Source organism: Acanthochromis polyacanthus, chromosome 6 (genome assembly GCF_021347895.1).
Source record: "Acanthochromis polyacanthus isolate Apoly-LR-REF ecotype Palm Island chromosome 6, KAUST_Apoly_ChrSc, whole genome shotgun sequence".
NCBI lineage: Eukaryota > Metazoa > Chordata > Actinopteri > Pomacentridae > Acanthochromis > Acanthochromis polyacanthus.
In genome coordinates this window covers 20,154,400-20,169,185 of record NC_067118.1, presented here as the reverse complement: position 1 = coordinate 20,169,185, position 14,786 = coordinate 20,154,400, and the positions used below count along the sequence as shown (strand labels likewise).

Sequence of the window (14,786 nt, the reverse complement as noted above, 5' to 3'; positions counted from 1 at the left end):
GTAAAACAGAGGGGAAATCAAACAGAAGCAGTAGTTTTTGCTATACCAGAATAAACAAGTACAATAATACTGTACTTAAGTCTCATATGTGCCGCATTTGATCTTTCAAGTTCTCTTGTGGTGACATGCACTTGAGATAAACCTAAAACTTGCTCTAACTTTCAAATCCACAACTTTGAGGGTATATGGGGAGGGGAATAAAAACATCAGACGAGCCAGATTTAGCAAAAAACATGTTTAATCTCTCCTTGATGCGTGTCTATTTACACGTAATAAATCTGCAAAATAGGAAAGAGCAGGATATTTACACGGGCGTGAAACAGCCAAAACCTGTCACAGCAGCTTCAAGTCTGAAACTCTTAAAAAGGTATCAGAATTCATAAAGTATTAAAACTCTTTAAGATATTTTTTTTCTTTCTACCTCTCTCCTCTTTAATCTGTGTGTGAATGTATTTTATGTCCTCTTCGTCGTCTCTGAAATGTACTTTAATCAAAGTGAACTCAGCAGGTGAGGAAGCTCGAGAGCTGGAACTGCAGGGATGAGAAACGTGATTGTTGCTGTTGGGGCAGAGGTTAGAAAATGGCAAACGAGGGTAAATTTTCATGCCGTGGTGTTCCTCCCTATGGAGGCGAGAAAGTATGATGTTGGAGGGTGCAGCCCATACAGAAAAATATGTACATTCCACATACACTTCAGAAGTGATTTTAAAGATGGTTTTCAAAATGCTGTCAGTTCCTGAGAACTGGGGATAATTTAGATTTCTAGAAATGCCTCAAGTGATGCTCTTACTGAGAGTGAAGGTAAATACAGTAACCTGTTAGCTTAGCATAGCTAGGTTAGCATTTAACATGTCTTCTCTCTAATGTAGTTTGAATTTTGTTGTCAATGTACAACTACAGGTTTCTGATCTGCAGGTCTCACCAACTTCCCAAGTGTCATCAATCTACTTTCATGCCTCCTCTCCCCTTTTTCCTCACCACAACTGGTCGAGGCAGATGCCTGCCCTCCCTGACTGCGGTTCTGCCAGAGGTTTTGCCCTGGTGATGAAAAGAAATTTAACTGAATTATGACAAAGTCTACAAAGAAGGAGGAACTGCAAGCTGTGCTGAGCTCAAAATTAAAACAAATAACACATAATCTCTTAATTAGCTAGCTATGCTAATTCAGGCTTAACTAGGCTATCTGTTTTACCCCCTTTTACTTCCAGTCTCTATGCCAAACTAAGCTCATCAATTCCTGACTCTAGCTTCTCATTAATAGACCGATATCAGAGTGGTATTGATCTTTTTTGCTTAAATCCTGGCATAAAAAGTGAGTAAGCGCATTTTTAATATTTTGCAAAATGACTCAAGTCTTTCAATAGCGATTGTATTCTCAATCTTCTGCATGGTAAGTACACGACTGTTGTTAGAACGTACACATTAGCTGATCTTAGCACAGCATCTAGTCTTAATTCTAGCATAAAGACAAACATGAAATACCTTAAAACAAAGTGATAAACATGTATTGTTTTTAATAGCTGAAACTATATATATATATATATATATATATATATATATATATATATAACAGGTCATTTCTGATACTAGTGATACTAGTTGTAACTTTTGCATTCACTGTATGCAGAATATAGCATTGCATTAAGTTAGGCTAAACTATCTCCTGAGCTCCAGAAATAATGCACAGATTGGAAATAATTTTGTATTCTCACTTTTAAAAAAATTATAATTCAATATTCTGTATTCTTGGTCCAGTTTTTGAAACACATCTTGAATCACGACCTTAAAGTATATGGAATATACATCATTTTCTACATGGTAAGAGGCTGACAAGGCACAGTGAACACTTCTGCGTCAGTCAGACACAGAGAATCTCCGCCTTCGCCTCTTTCCTTTTCTCACTCCGCCCTCCTCCATAACTGTCTTTTTCTATGTGGAAAAAAGACAAACACCACAGATGTGATGGAATGGAAAATGAAGCGGTACTGTAGCCTTCAAAGCACTTCCTCTGCCTTGCCCGAGTCTTTTCATCTTTTACCCCAACAAGTGGTGAAGCAGAAAACAAGAAGCAAAACGAAGAAACAAAAGCACCAGAGACCAAGAGGGCCTTATCTTGCAGAACTTTTTTTTTCCTTTTTTTTTACTCCCTACAAAGCCATCCTAGGGGTACTAAGCCTCATTTCTCTAGTAAGATCACTAAAATCATCTTTACAAGTCTTCATCAATAGAACAATTGAGCAAGTGAATAGCAGTTAAACATCAATGCAACGGTCCACATCCTCAGACTGTTTCAGTCATTCATTGAATTGAACAGAATGTGTTAATGAGGGCCTGTACATGGAAGTAGTGTTGCCTTAATTTCATCATTCATCAAGAATAAAGACAGACACTAAATACCCTCGATGAAGGAGTATTTAAAAGACTCAAACTGAGTCCTAACCTTGCTTTGTGGAAGAACTGAAAAGCAAATGGATCAAAGATAATCTCTTATGACAGAGTTGTTCTCCTGATGTCGATGAAAAAGCTTTGGTCAGCCCTCCCTGTATGTTGTTTTACCCTGTGTAGATCAGTGGTTCAAGTATTGAAGCACATACAGTACGTTTCACTCTGTCCTGACACATAGTTGTGCTGTCAGATAAAAACATGGCACCTTAGTGAGAATGACAGGCTAATATGTAGAACAAACATTTGAATGGACTCTGGGTTTTTACAGGGTTTCGTAGCACATCCCGGATTCACCAAGGGTAATGTACTTTTGTTGGACTCAAGGGTTGATTATCTGACAGGAACAATATGTGTTTGGTCTGGTGGCATGAGGGTTGGTCCAGGTTTGTGTGAAAAATATCCCTGACAATATAAAAGCATGGACAAAGAAGGAGCTAAAAAATGTATGTGTCGGAGATGCCAGAGGTGCCAAAGTAAGGAACATAGAGTTCACCATTCATTTCTACGTGGGTATAACTGGAAATTATTATTCAGTGAACAGGTACTGTAACACCCCAGTGTCATTCCGATCAAAACTTCATTATTATTTGCCAGTTTATTAAAGCACGTGACTTTGATTAAAGAGATTTCTGCCCAAAGATACAATCCAAAGGGGCCAGACGTGTAAATTTACCACAAAGTTACATGTCTGAAACTCAACTATCGCACCCAATGTGACAGTCACACTTTCATGTCATGCTGTTAAACAGCTGTGACTGAACAATTATCACCTGGAACATGTCCGTCAGTAGTCCATCTGGTGCTGTTCAAGGTGTGGCTTACACAGTTTAGTACCCTAACTGCTGGTCTTCATCAGCAGTTCATGGCGTTGGAACAAACAAAAGAACAGAAGAAGTGCACATGTATTAATAATATGGAATGTAGATCATTTCACATGGCGGCTGCATTATTCTTAATAAAAGGGATAATTTAGTTTTACATTGTCCTTTGCTGTCAGTGCTTATTCTCAGCTTCACAATTTTGCAACTAGAGCAGCGAAAATGCTGCATATCTAACTACTATAAATAAATGTTCATATTTTCCAGTTGATCTGTTACCAAGATAGGACAACCCAAATGGCTATCATCTTTCAATTTCTTCTTCTCAAACTCAGTGCACATTCTTGGACAACTGAACAAATGGTTACAATAACTTCCAACTTTAGAGAAAACCCATTAGCCTTTGTATGCAAAGTTCCCCATCCAACTCCAGAGCTCTTCAAAGCTGTCTGAACTGCACTGACGACTCTATTTTCAGCTGGTTAGAGACTTTTTTCCGCTCTTCCACTGGGACAAAAAACTCTGAGGGAAGCACTGCTGAAGAGGAAGAAAATGTAAATGATTTGGAGACATTGGTAACTGCTTCCTTTAAAGCCATATTGTTCTACAAGGTGTATTTAATGCGTTCGATCCTACTTTATCATGACCCTTATACAGAGTTTTGTTTTTGTTTTTCTTGTTATTTCATCCATCTGGCTGTTGATTTGTCTGGTCTGGTGCTCTATTTTTACAGGACCTTATGTACACTGCATGTACATTCAGTCAACAATCAATCGTGTGTATTTTTTTCTATTAGTGTACGCTCTGAGGTAAAAGGAATGTCTTATGTATAAATGTATGCTTTTCAAAGAGAACTGCAAGTAAGTGTGGAGCTGCACATGGTGCTCGGAAAACTTTTGAACTTATTTTTTTTCCTTTTCTACCCCACAGAACAAAAAAGAGAGAAAGGCCTTGAATTGGTCCAAAAACACTCACAGAAATCAAGCGACATTTCATTATTTTTTTTCATAAACCACGTTCACATTTCAAAAATGGACCCTTTAGCTTTACCGTCTTCACTGCAAATTAGAAAAACTAAACAAAACATGAGACAATACTGTTCCACTTTCTTTTGCACAGAAAAACTAGCCTTCATTTTGGATGGCACACCTTAAAAAAATGCTTTAGACAAGAGGGGAAGTCTAGAAAACAAGATCAAGAAGCTGTAAAGCACAGCGTGCCAAGGATCTGCTAAAATGACTGCCTGGTGCCTCTATAGTCTGCTACCACAGCATGAGGCTGGCTTGCACAGAAATGACTTGTCTCATCTAAATCAGCTGACCAGGTCTTGATGTATTTGGTTTCTCTAAAACAAACACAAAAGCACTGTAGGTTGGTTGGCTCATAGGCAGCTTCCAGACATCATTTGTCTTTTTGCTATCTTTAGAACCAAATATGTAGCACACAATGGCCCCAAGATCTCATGAAATATAGAAAGTGTTTGTAATATATATATATTTATATGTATTTGCCATTTACCTATGTTTAAACTCTCACTGTCGGTCACTAAGCATGACAACATTTTCATCATAGCACATTTCATCTAACGAAAAGAAGTCTCTTTGCACTAAACAACATTCAAAGTAAAACATGGCACAGGACGACTTTTTCCTTGTGTTTTCATAATTTTTCATCTTGGAAATATCAAATCTTCTCAAACTTATCTTTTGTACATTGAAATGGAAAACATTTTTTCAACTTTTCATTTGCTTTAAAAACAAAAAGGTTGTATTTATATATCTATATATATATATTCATATATCCTCTTCTCTCTTTTGATTTAGCTTTGTTGTGCAAATTCAGCAGTAACACAAGTGGCACAGCACTGGGGAGAGAAGGCAGTTGGGGGGAAAAAAAACGGAATCAAATGCTTTAACAAATCAAATGCAGAGTTATGAAACTGACAATGTCCTTTGTTATACTACAGTGGAGTTCTTGTTGAAAGAGTTGGAAAGTCAGTACTGGAGGAGGAGTTTCCCTGCAAAGTTCTTCCTCCTGGTTGCCCTGCGATGGCAGCAGCTTGTTGCCAAGCGTCCACCCTGCTGAAGTGTCTTTGAACAACACACTGCATCTCTGCCTGGTGCTCTACAGCTGTCCCTGACCTCTGACCTCACTGTGGAGGAAAAGAGATTTATTTTTTTGTTACAGGGATCAAGTATTGTAATAATATATCCTGGATGCTCATTGGCTCGCAGTCTGAACCGTAGCCTTGGCTGATGAAAGGTACAGGCTGGCACCTTTCTTGTCGCATTTCAGTTCCAGTTAGACAAGTTTTTGGTCAGCACTGTGCATGAACCGGTCCTGATTGTTGCCACAGTACCCAACTGCTGCTCACATAGCACTCTAGATGTGGGCCTTGATGAAAACAGATGCTCTCCTGAGCGGAGGTCCATACTGGTGCACTTGATTTGGTTGTTCATGGCAGGGTTGGTGGCTCAGAGAAGAAGAAGAAGATAAAGAAGAGAAAATTCAAACCCGGCTGTCCAGGATTTAGTTCCAGACTCTGCTGTCTCTCCAGTGTGCTGCTGCTGCTGGGTGCTAGTGTCCTGGCAGTCTTTTCTGCTGCTGTAGGTTGCTATTTGTGAGGGTGATAACAACAGATCTCAAACGTCGAGGGTCAAAATGTCATGGGGCGTCAAAAGTTGTCAGGGAAGGCGTGTTGGTTAGCCAGTTCTCCACTAGCTGGGGCGTGTGATTGGCCGGTCCTCAGCTAGCCAAGGCCATGGTGTCGATGACCTGCTCCAGCTTACCACGTAGCCGCTGTCTGCGCGACTGTTCGTCCTTCTGTAACGCTGACAGGATCTGGACACAAAGAAGAAAGAGGATTATTCTGCATCATCACTCCTAAATCACTTCTTTTAAACCTACAGCATGCAGCGGTGCACACTGTGTGCAGCTATTATGTGGCCTAAATGCTCTCACTCAGACTCTTTAGCAGAAAGAGAAATGCCAAATCCTATTTACCGGTTAGCGATTACAATTAGACTGATGCTGACAACATGGGCAGGGGTGGCAGGGCAGGTGTGAGGGCTTGTTGGATGTCTATAATTGCATGTTAATTGCCACTGAGAATGCATTCAGTATTATAGGTGTGCGTCCAATTGTTATTTTGCAAGGCATGAAAAGGGGGAGGAGCTGGTATGGTATATGGATGTGTGCATTCTGTCTTTGTCTTTCTTCTCTTAAGTATGTGTGTATCTGCATTAGCACGTGTATGCGAGAGTGCTTACAATGTCTGTGTGTGTACATTTGCGCCTGTGTGTGTGTGTGTGTGTGTGTGTGTGCGTGTGAGGTCAGGGCATGTGTTAGAGGCGATAGGGACCGTGCAGCTGCCTACATCTGGATAATAGGCTGTAATGAAGGGGAGCAGTTGCTTTGAATGGAGGCAGCTGCAAGCAGCCAGCGTAACTACTGTAATACTGCTGGTATGGAGGGATGAAGAACAGGAAGGAGGAGATGCATCCCTCACTACATAAAAGCGTGATACAACCAGGAAGAGTAGGGTACATAGTATAGAGACTGTATGTTACAATGTCACTGTTAAGGATGGCCCTTTTCCACTTACATATAAGGCAACACAACGTGGACGGAAACATGATTATTACATAAAACCTCTGCACACACATGGAGATGTAAATATATTCAACATCCTATTGAATATCCTATGCATCAATATATCTTCACCTATATTTGGTAGTGTATTGAAATTGCAGACAGGCCATACTTTCAGTGACATTCAAATGTTTTTAAAGCAAATCGTAAACACATTGGACACAACCATCTTCACGAATCAGCATTGATTTACTGCTAGCATATTGCTTATCCAGCTGGCTAGAAAAAAAAAAGATAGAATACAATGTTTTGGTCATGTCTGTGCAAAATTTGTAAATATACAGAATACCTAGTTATATTTATATTTTGAATACAGCAATCTTGTATAGCTTGACATTTAAGTGATATAGCATGGGAGTGTAGTCACTTCTGTTGTATACTGCATAGGGTCTGGTTTCAAAAGGAGAACATTTAGTGCATGTACACTACCGTCAAAAGTTTGGGCTCACTTACAAATATCCTTATTTTTGAAAGAAAAGCAGCTTTTTCCATGGAGATAACATTAAATGATTCAGAAGCACAGTCCAATGTGTTAAATGACTATTCTAGCTGGAGATTGCTGATTTTTAATGGAAATATCTACATGGGGTACAAAGGAACATTTCCAGCAACCATCACTCCTGTGTTCTAATGCTACATTGTGTTAGTTAATGGTGTTGAAAGGCTCATTGATGATTAGAAAACCCTTGTGCGATTACGTGAGCACATGAATTAAAGTGTGATTTTTCATTTCAAACATGAAATTGTCTGGGTGACCCCAAACTTTTGAGCAGTAGTGTAGATTTCATTTGCTCACATGTTCAGCAAAAAGCAAATAAAAATACATATGAAACAATCTGTCATCTAAATACCAAGCTGTCAAGCAAGCAGCCTTTTAGCTTAATTTAGTTTAGCACAAAGACTACAATCCAGGATATGCAGTAGTTTGGCTTTGTCCAGATTTGATGTCTACCAGCAATCTAAGCAGTTCCAAGATCTATTTAAATAACGTGTGTGGTCTGTGTCTTGGCTGTCACAATGACTTCCAAGAATCTTTTCATCCCTTTGTGTTTTCAGCACAGCTAGATAAAACTCGAGTAAAACTGTGTACCCCATCAAGAAACAGTCTGGTGCATAACTCTCTTTAAAACTACAAATAATTGAGTTAACACTTGGATTGTAATGTGAAAGATAAAAGCGATCTTCTTATCTGATGCGATAAGAAGAGAAACACAATAATTTCTATTCATTTCAAGTCTTTCTGTGGATAACACCAGCTGCACATTCAAATAAATCAAGAAAAAAATATGTATAAGGGATCTGATGGTTTAAATTACGATCTTTGAAACAGCAACTTTTGAATGTGTCTCACAAGAGTGATTTTCTTTGTAGCTTTAGACACAATTTCTTTTATGATGTTTGTCTTCATTTGCTAGAGTCTCCACTGTTTGTCTGGCAACCTCATGGTGACTTGGCATACAGTGTTAGGAAAGCTTTTTAGAAAGTGTAGAGAGCTAAGCTAGCAGTTACTCTACCCTAAACGAAGCTTCACTGCATAAAGGGTTCATCAGGACAAATTTAACAAGTTTAGCTACACCAAAATAGCAAACATTTATTCAGGCAATCGCCATACGCCAAATAGTCATTGTTTTGGTCACTTACTCTTAACTTTTACATAAGACATACATGACACCTCATTTAAAGTATAATAAGCTTTTTTATGTAACCTTCAACTGAATAAAATCTAGAAAAGTTGTTTTTTTTTAAAAAAATTGCTGATGAAGCTTAAAAGGCAATTTAAATTGCATAAGATAAGTACATGTAAGAGACTTTTGGCCAAAATATTCTTCTGTTCAGGACGCCCACCTAGTTAAGACATCACACTGTGACCATCCAACCTTTTATTTCTTTCTTTTGGCTACATGTTCTGAGTCAGTATTGCATTGTTCAGCAGTTTGTATCACTTGTTTCCAGCGCTCTAATGTTGGTCCATCCCAACAGTCTTCAAAAGTCTGTACATGAGCTTTAACTAAATCTGCAGCTTAACCTAAATCATACACATTTTACTGATACAAACTGTACAAACATATTCTTTATGTACACAGAGGAAACAGATGCATATTTATATTGTGTATACAGTCTTAAATGCCTAAAATATCGGATCTTTGAGCTACTACAAAATCAATTTTCTGGTTGGTCAGAACTACTTGGATGTATGTGGTTGAACTGGGGTTGACTGTGTGTTGAAATGTATCTCTATGGGGACAACAGCCATAGAGAAATAGTTCTTAGACTGTGAAAAGGATTAGTATGTGGCATCTATGGATTGTGTATCACAATGTACCCAAGTCAGCGGTGTCAAACATAAGCCCTACGGGCCAAAACTGGCCCAGCGCAGGGTCCAATCTGGCCCACGGGATGAAAATTACAGAAGTGAAAATGAATCCTTATTGTAAAAATATTAAGACATTGAACATTGTGCAATATAACGTCAGTCAGTAGCTTCAGTATGACTGAGTTTGGTTCGGTTGAACCCTATTGTTGATGCACTGCCACAACTTTTACGCATTTTTTTATGTATACATTTTATATATTTACAAAGCAGGGGGATAACTTAACTTTTGTCCTTAATGGTTCCCACTATAGTTTGTATGGTGTGGTGTGTCAGGATTACTACACAGATGTGGAAATGAATGGGTATTTAAAATAATTTCTAGAGTTTGACAAGTTGCAAAACAACTTGATACCTGAAACTAAATGTTTTGTGCCTTTGTAGAGTTATTCCGTTTTAGAAATTTCAGGTTATTCATAACGTTTTGTAAAAAGATGGTTCATTAAATATGAACATTGTCAGAATGCACTATTTTGCACTAAAAGGGAAAACTTACGAGTTGTCATTATTTATAGGTAATTATGTTATGATTTTACTTGTCAGGCCTACTTGAGATCAAATTGGGCTGAATGTGGCTCCTGGACTAAAATGAGTTTCACATCTCTCACTGAAGTCATTCTGAAGCCCTTCTGCTCACCGCACATACTAAATGACCGTGCATGGTGGTGGCATCATAACTGATCGATAGTTTTATTTCAGATAGCACTGAAAGCAGTGCTTTGTGTAATACATAGGTGGTGTGTATGCTACCTACCACACTAACTGATTAATAATAGCTGTTTGGTTCAGAAACATTACTACCACGTTGTATCAAAAAATATAGCTAACTTAGATATAGATACTTGTAGTGATGCCACTGCTCACCACTGGTAGTGCAAACAAAGCAGAGTGATGTTGATCTTCTCACGTAAGTCTATGCAAGAAAGCAAATAAGCGTGTTTCTCAAAATGTTACAGTGTTCCTTCAAGAGATTCCTGGTTTGTGTAAAATTATTGAGTTTTAATCAGCTGGCCAGCAGCTGTAGAACGCTGTGTGTCTGTATCTTCGGGAAAAAAAAAAGAAAATCACATAAATTCTGTTAAGCTCCATTAAGTTCATAATGTGTTGAGCTCATGCCCTAATGTGCATCCTAATGGTGGTAATACCTTCCAGCCTGTACCGATGTGGACTGGTTATCAGTGTAATTGAATTAAAATGACCTCATGGTATTAGTCAAGACAAGTAAAGGGAGAGAGGGAGAGGAGGGGGTGCAGTAGACCCTTCTGAGTAATTACAGTGTTCTTCCTTTCTGTTTGATTCTGTTTGGGATCCGGTGGGAGCTCACCTCGTCTTTGTATTTGATGATGTAGGAGTAGATCTCGTGCAGCGCAGACATACTGTTGAACTGGCTGAGGTGCAGGCGGGACTGCTCTGCTAGATAGGCACTCATGTCCTGATCGCTGATGGCTGGCATACGGGAGATATCAGAGTAATACCTAGAACAGAGGTCAGACAGAATTTTATGAATCGTCTCATTTGCATTCCACCCAAAGCATCACTTACTGTCTCAACTTAGCGGTTGTTAAATATTCCAGACGCAAACAGCAGCAGCTGGTGGTCAGGCGGCAGCTCACAGGGGGGACTGATACAGATTGATGCACATTTCCCTACTCGGTATTTAGCTGATGTTTCAACGTCTTGTTAAAGGACACTTTGACAGGACAAATGGTCACATCTTTTAATTTTGTAGATTTTATTTCACTATTCTCCTGTGACTTTTTTTAAAAAAAGGAGAGGAGATTAAAAAAGAAAAAGCCCTTTAAGTCGTCAGTCTGTTACTGAGGCATTATTGGTTTAGTTTAGTCATTTAAATTCATCCAAAGCAGGTTACAGCATCACCTCATACATATCGTTGTTTTAATTAACTGTGACTTAAAGGTTTAGCTCAATAGAAAGCAATATAAACAAGAAAAGCACTCAGAGAGCACAGTGCTCTGCCAAGGCTGCTTAGTCGTATCATTTCCAACGAATCAAATCTTTAATAAAAAAATCACCTTGCGCTGAGCACAGGTGTGTCTTATGCATGTGTTCGTTATGTACGGATACCGAATCGTGTGACCTAAATATGCAGCAGGCAGGGGGAATTGAATGGACTCTGAAACACCCCCGCAATTTAATCAACTGTTCCTTGAATGATTTCCAACGGGAAAGTCCTGATAAGTCAGCAGTTGTTGATTTGTCAGCTGCCTGCTGGCGTAGTGTTCACTTGTAGTGACGCTGTACCGCTATCTCACAATGATACAGAAATCTTTAAAAAATCTGTGGATCCAGATTATAAGCCGTATCATTGCCAAAATCTAATCTCTTGATCCTTGCGCCATTTCTGAACGTCCTTGAAAGTTTCATTCACATCTGTCTGTCCGTTTTTGAGTAATGTTGCCAACAGACGGACAGATGGACAGATGTTCCTTGGCGGAGTAAAAACAGGAAGATTTTCCTTTAACAAAAACAAATAAGTCAAACTTGGCAGCTTTTACCATGAACATCATTTTTCATACAGTCCTTCATACTGATGTCTTTCAGTCTTTCAGAGCATCACCACAGGCTGCTTCGAAGGAGGGAAAAGTTCACTGAAAGTGAGACAGTCAACAATTGACTACATTAAGAATACATCCCAGGACTGAACTGCATACTGTTTGAAGAATCCACATCTCATCTATCTCAGGGTTTGTTGCAGCAGGTGCAGGTGAAGTGTAGGTTAGGAGGCATGATAGAAACAAGGTTCAGCTGCACCCAGTCAATTCTCACCTATAAATCCTTATCCCAAACTCCCTCCAACGCTCCCTGGAAGCTACTCCTGCAGCACATTCGAATAAGTTGCTTGACATAATGAAATGACCCTCTTACAAGGATCAGGGTTTATTGTGAGGAGGGTTAAACACTCAAGTCGTTTTTCAATTAATACACTTTATTTAGTGTTCCACAGTTTTAGCAACAGCATTTGATAACCTGGAAATCCGGGGATCAGGAAAATCACGACTCTTTCATCATCTCTTACGCCATCACCACCCATCACCAAACAAAGAGTCCGGGAGGAAGCAGCCTGGAAAAGCTACTTAGAGACTATTGGACTCTTCCCCAAAAAGCGGAAACAATGACTGTGGCAAGCGCAGGTGGTGCATTAACTTATCTTGTGTTTAAACATTCTGGAGCTGAATAAAAGATGAAGGGTGAACCAGAGGACGTTTTTCAGTGAGCTTCCCTTTGGAAAGAGAGTGCAAACAGTAGCTATAAATCCTTTCTTTAACCTGTGTGTTTTCTTTTATTCGCCTTCTACTTAGACAAATACAAAAAAAAAGCAAACAGATTTTCTTGTCTTAGAAGTGAATTCATGCAGAGCTGGTATTACCGATATGTTCCACACTCTTTATTACTGTTACTGTGTTTTATATTTATAAGCCTGGAGCGAGACAACTGTAATTACAGCACATGATTTCTTTGCTCTAATTAAATCCAGCTATGTACTCAATGCTTTAAATGCCAGATTCAGATAACCTGTTATGTTGTAATAATCTTACAGCTGTTTTTTGGCTTAGTAGTTTAATAGTGTAATTAACTTTGGTCTGAATAATCCACTTCATTTTTCTTCCACCTTCCTGCAGCTCGTGGTTAACTTTTCCATTCAGCATTTAGCACTGTGGATGTATAGTGTTCTCTAGTCATTTGTAGTTAATTAGGGTCCGAGCGATAAAGGTGCGTAGGACCCTCTTGAAACCCATTGGTTTCTTCTTTCTATTTCTTCACCTGTTTTTTGAATCGCAATTTTGAAGGCCTAAAAATATTTGAAAACGCGGGAAAATTTGCACACACATCACTACTGGTGAAAAATTTGGTATTTTAGGGAACTCGCACAGGTGTGAGCCAAAATGGCTCAATAGTGCCACCTGGAAAATTTCAAACAGGCACTACAACCAGGACGTGTCATCTGCAGCGATGAAATTTAGTAGGTAATTTGTCACGACGCACAAAAATGCAGCTGACAACCCTACCTAAAACACAACAAGAAGTCGGCCATTTTGAATTATGTGACATATTTTGGAACAATTTTTGCACATTTTCAAAAGCGCTAATCTCAAACAAGTTTGGCAACAATGCACACCACACATGGGTGATTAAAAGTTATCAAAATGATCCGCCAAAGGCGTGGAAATGGCAGCTGGCAGAATTTCAACATTTTGCCATGAAACAGGAAGTGCTGTCTAGCTAGCCTGTACATGCACCAATCTACCTCAGACTTTACACGTGTGTTCAAAGTCTGGCCCTGATAACATGCCTAGGCCGATACACATTCACAGTGCGCCACCTGGTGGACAGTTTTGATAGGTCACCATCAAAAAGGCCATAGCTGAAATACATTCTCCGTTGCAGCGCTACTTGGTGGACACGCTTGTATTCACTGACCAGCAAGGATGTGAGGACCTAACCAACACTGCCTCTGCAGCTTTAATTTGAATGGTAGGTTGCATGGGTTCTGCTTCAACTTACCTCTCTACCCAGTTCTTGTAGTTGGGGATGTCTTTAGCATAGAGAAGCTTGTTTGAAGGCGAGTCTTTTCCTAGTTTGTGCTCAGACGTTGAACAGGAGTCCATGAAGGTCTGGGCCACCACAGATAAACAGGCGTCTGTGATACTGTTCTTATGGATGTCAAATACAAACTGGGGGTTCTTGATCACGTTCACCCAGAATCGCAGAGGAAGACTGGAGAGGGAAAGAGAAAATACAGAGTAGGAGAGGTGGTTTTTGTAAACAATGTAACAATATGTGATGAAGTGCTTTTCTTGTGTAGCTTCATTCCACTATTATTCATGTTAAATTTTAAAATTAGTCAGTTGTGAGCATTAAATATAAACTTTTCTGCTGGTTCATATTGTTTTTATTGTAATGTTGTCAGTGGGGGCCACAACAACATCCAGGCATTGTAGCAGTGGAATTTTATTAAAAAAAGTTTCACCTAACTGCTGTGCAAATATAGAAAAAACACATTAATGAAATAAATGTAAATAAATAATGTAGGGAAAAATATAGCAATGTTTGTCTGAAGATGTTATATTATTATTAAATCAACCAGTAAATTATTACCAAGCATCCGACACAGCAACTACTTTAATTTTCTATGCATTTTGCAGACTTGGATTTATTGATTTAATTTAAGGACTACATGCAGTGAGTGCAATGTTGTTCACAAAGATTTTTACTTTGCAGACGTTTGCAGATGGGCTATATAACATTAACACTATGCCCCAGTGGCCATTTAAATACTCTCTTGCATGCAATTCCACTGCAGTCAGCCACTTTCAGCTGAGCAGAGACACCAATGCAAATATCATGAGGACCAAGAGTGAAGACACCTGAAGGTCTCGACGTGCTGGAGGGGAAATTTCATTGGACTGAATGTGGTTCTGTCTCGGGATATTGGACTTCAGTGACAATACATTTTTCAGTAGCCACAGGTAAAAACAGAG

General features: G+C 39.1%; 1 protein-coding gene across 3 annotated transcripts in view; it reads right to left on the bottom strand.

Annotated features, from left to right (window-relative positions):
- Positions 1 to 220: 220 nt before the first annotated feature.
- Positions 221 to 14,786, bottom strand: part of LOC110962824 (plexin-A1-like) — a 348,857-nt gene continuing 334,291 nt past the window's right edge. For all 3 annotated transcript variants that reach the window (XM_051949646.1, XM_051949645.1, XM_051949647.1), the window contains 3 exons: positions 13,810 to 14,022; positions 10,610 to 10,760; positions 221 to 6,104 (listed from right to left, as the gene is read on the bottom strand). In XM_051949646.1, the coding sequence (XP_051805606.1) occupies positions 6,009 to 6,104; positions 10,610 to 10,760; positions 13,810 to 14,022 (460 nt within the window). In that variant the 3' untranslated portion in view covers positions 221 to 6,008. The remainder of the gene's footprint in view (positions 6,105 to 10,609; positions 10,761 to 13,809; positions 14,023 to 14,786) is intronic.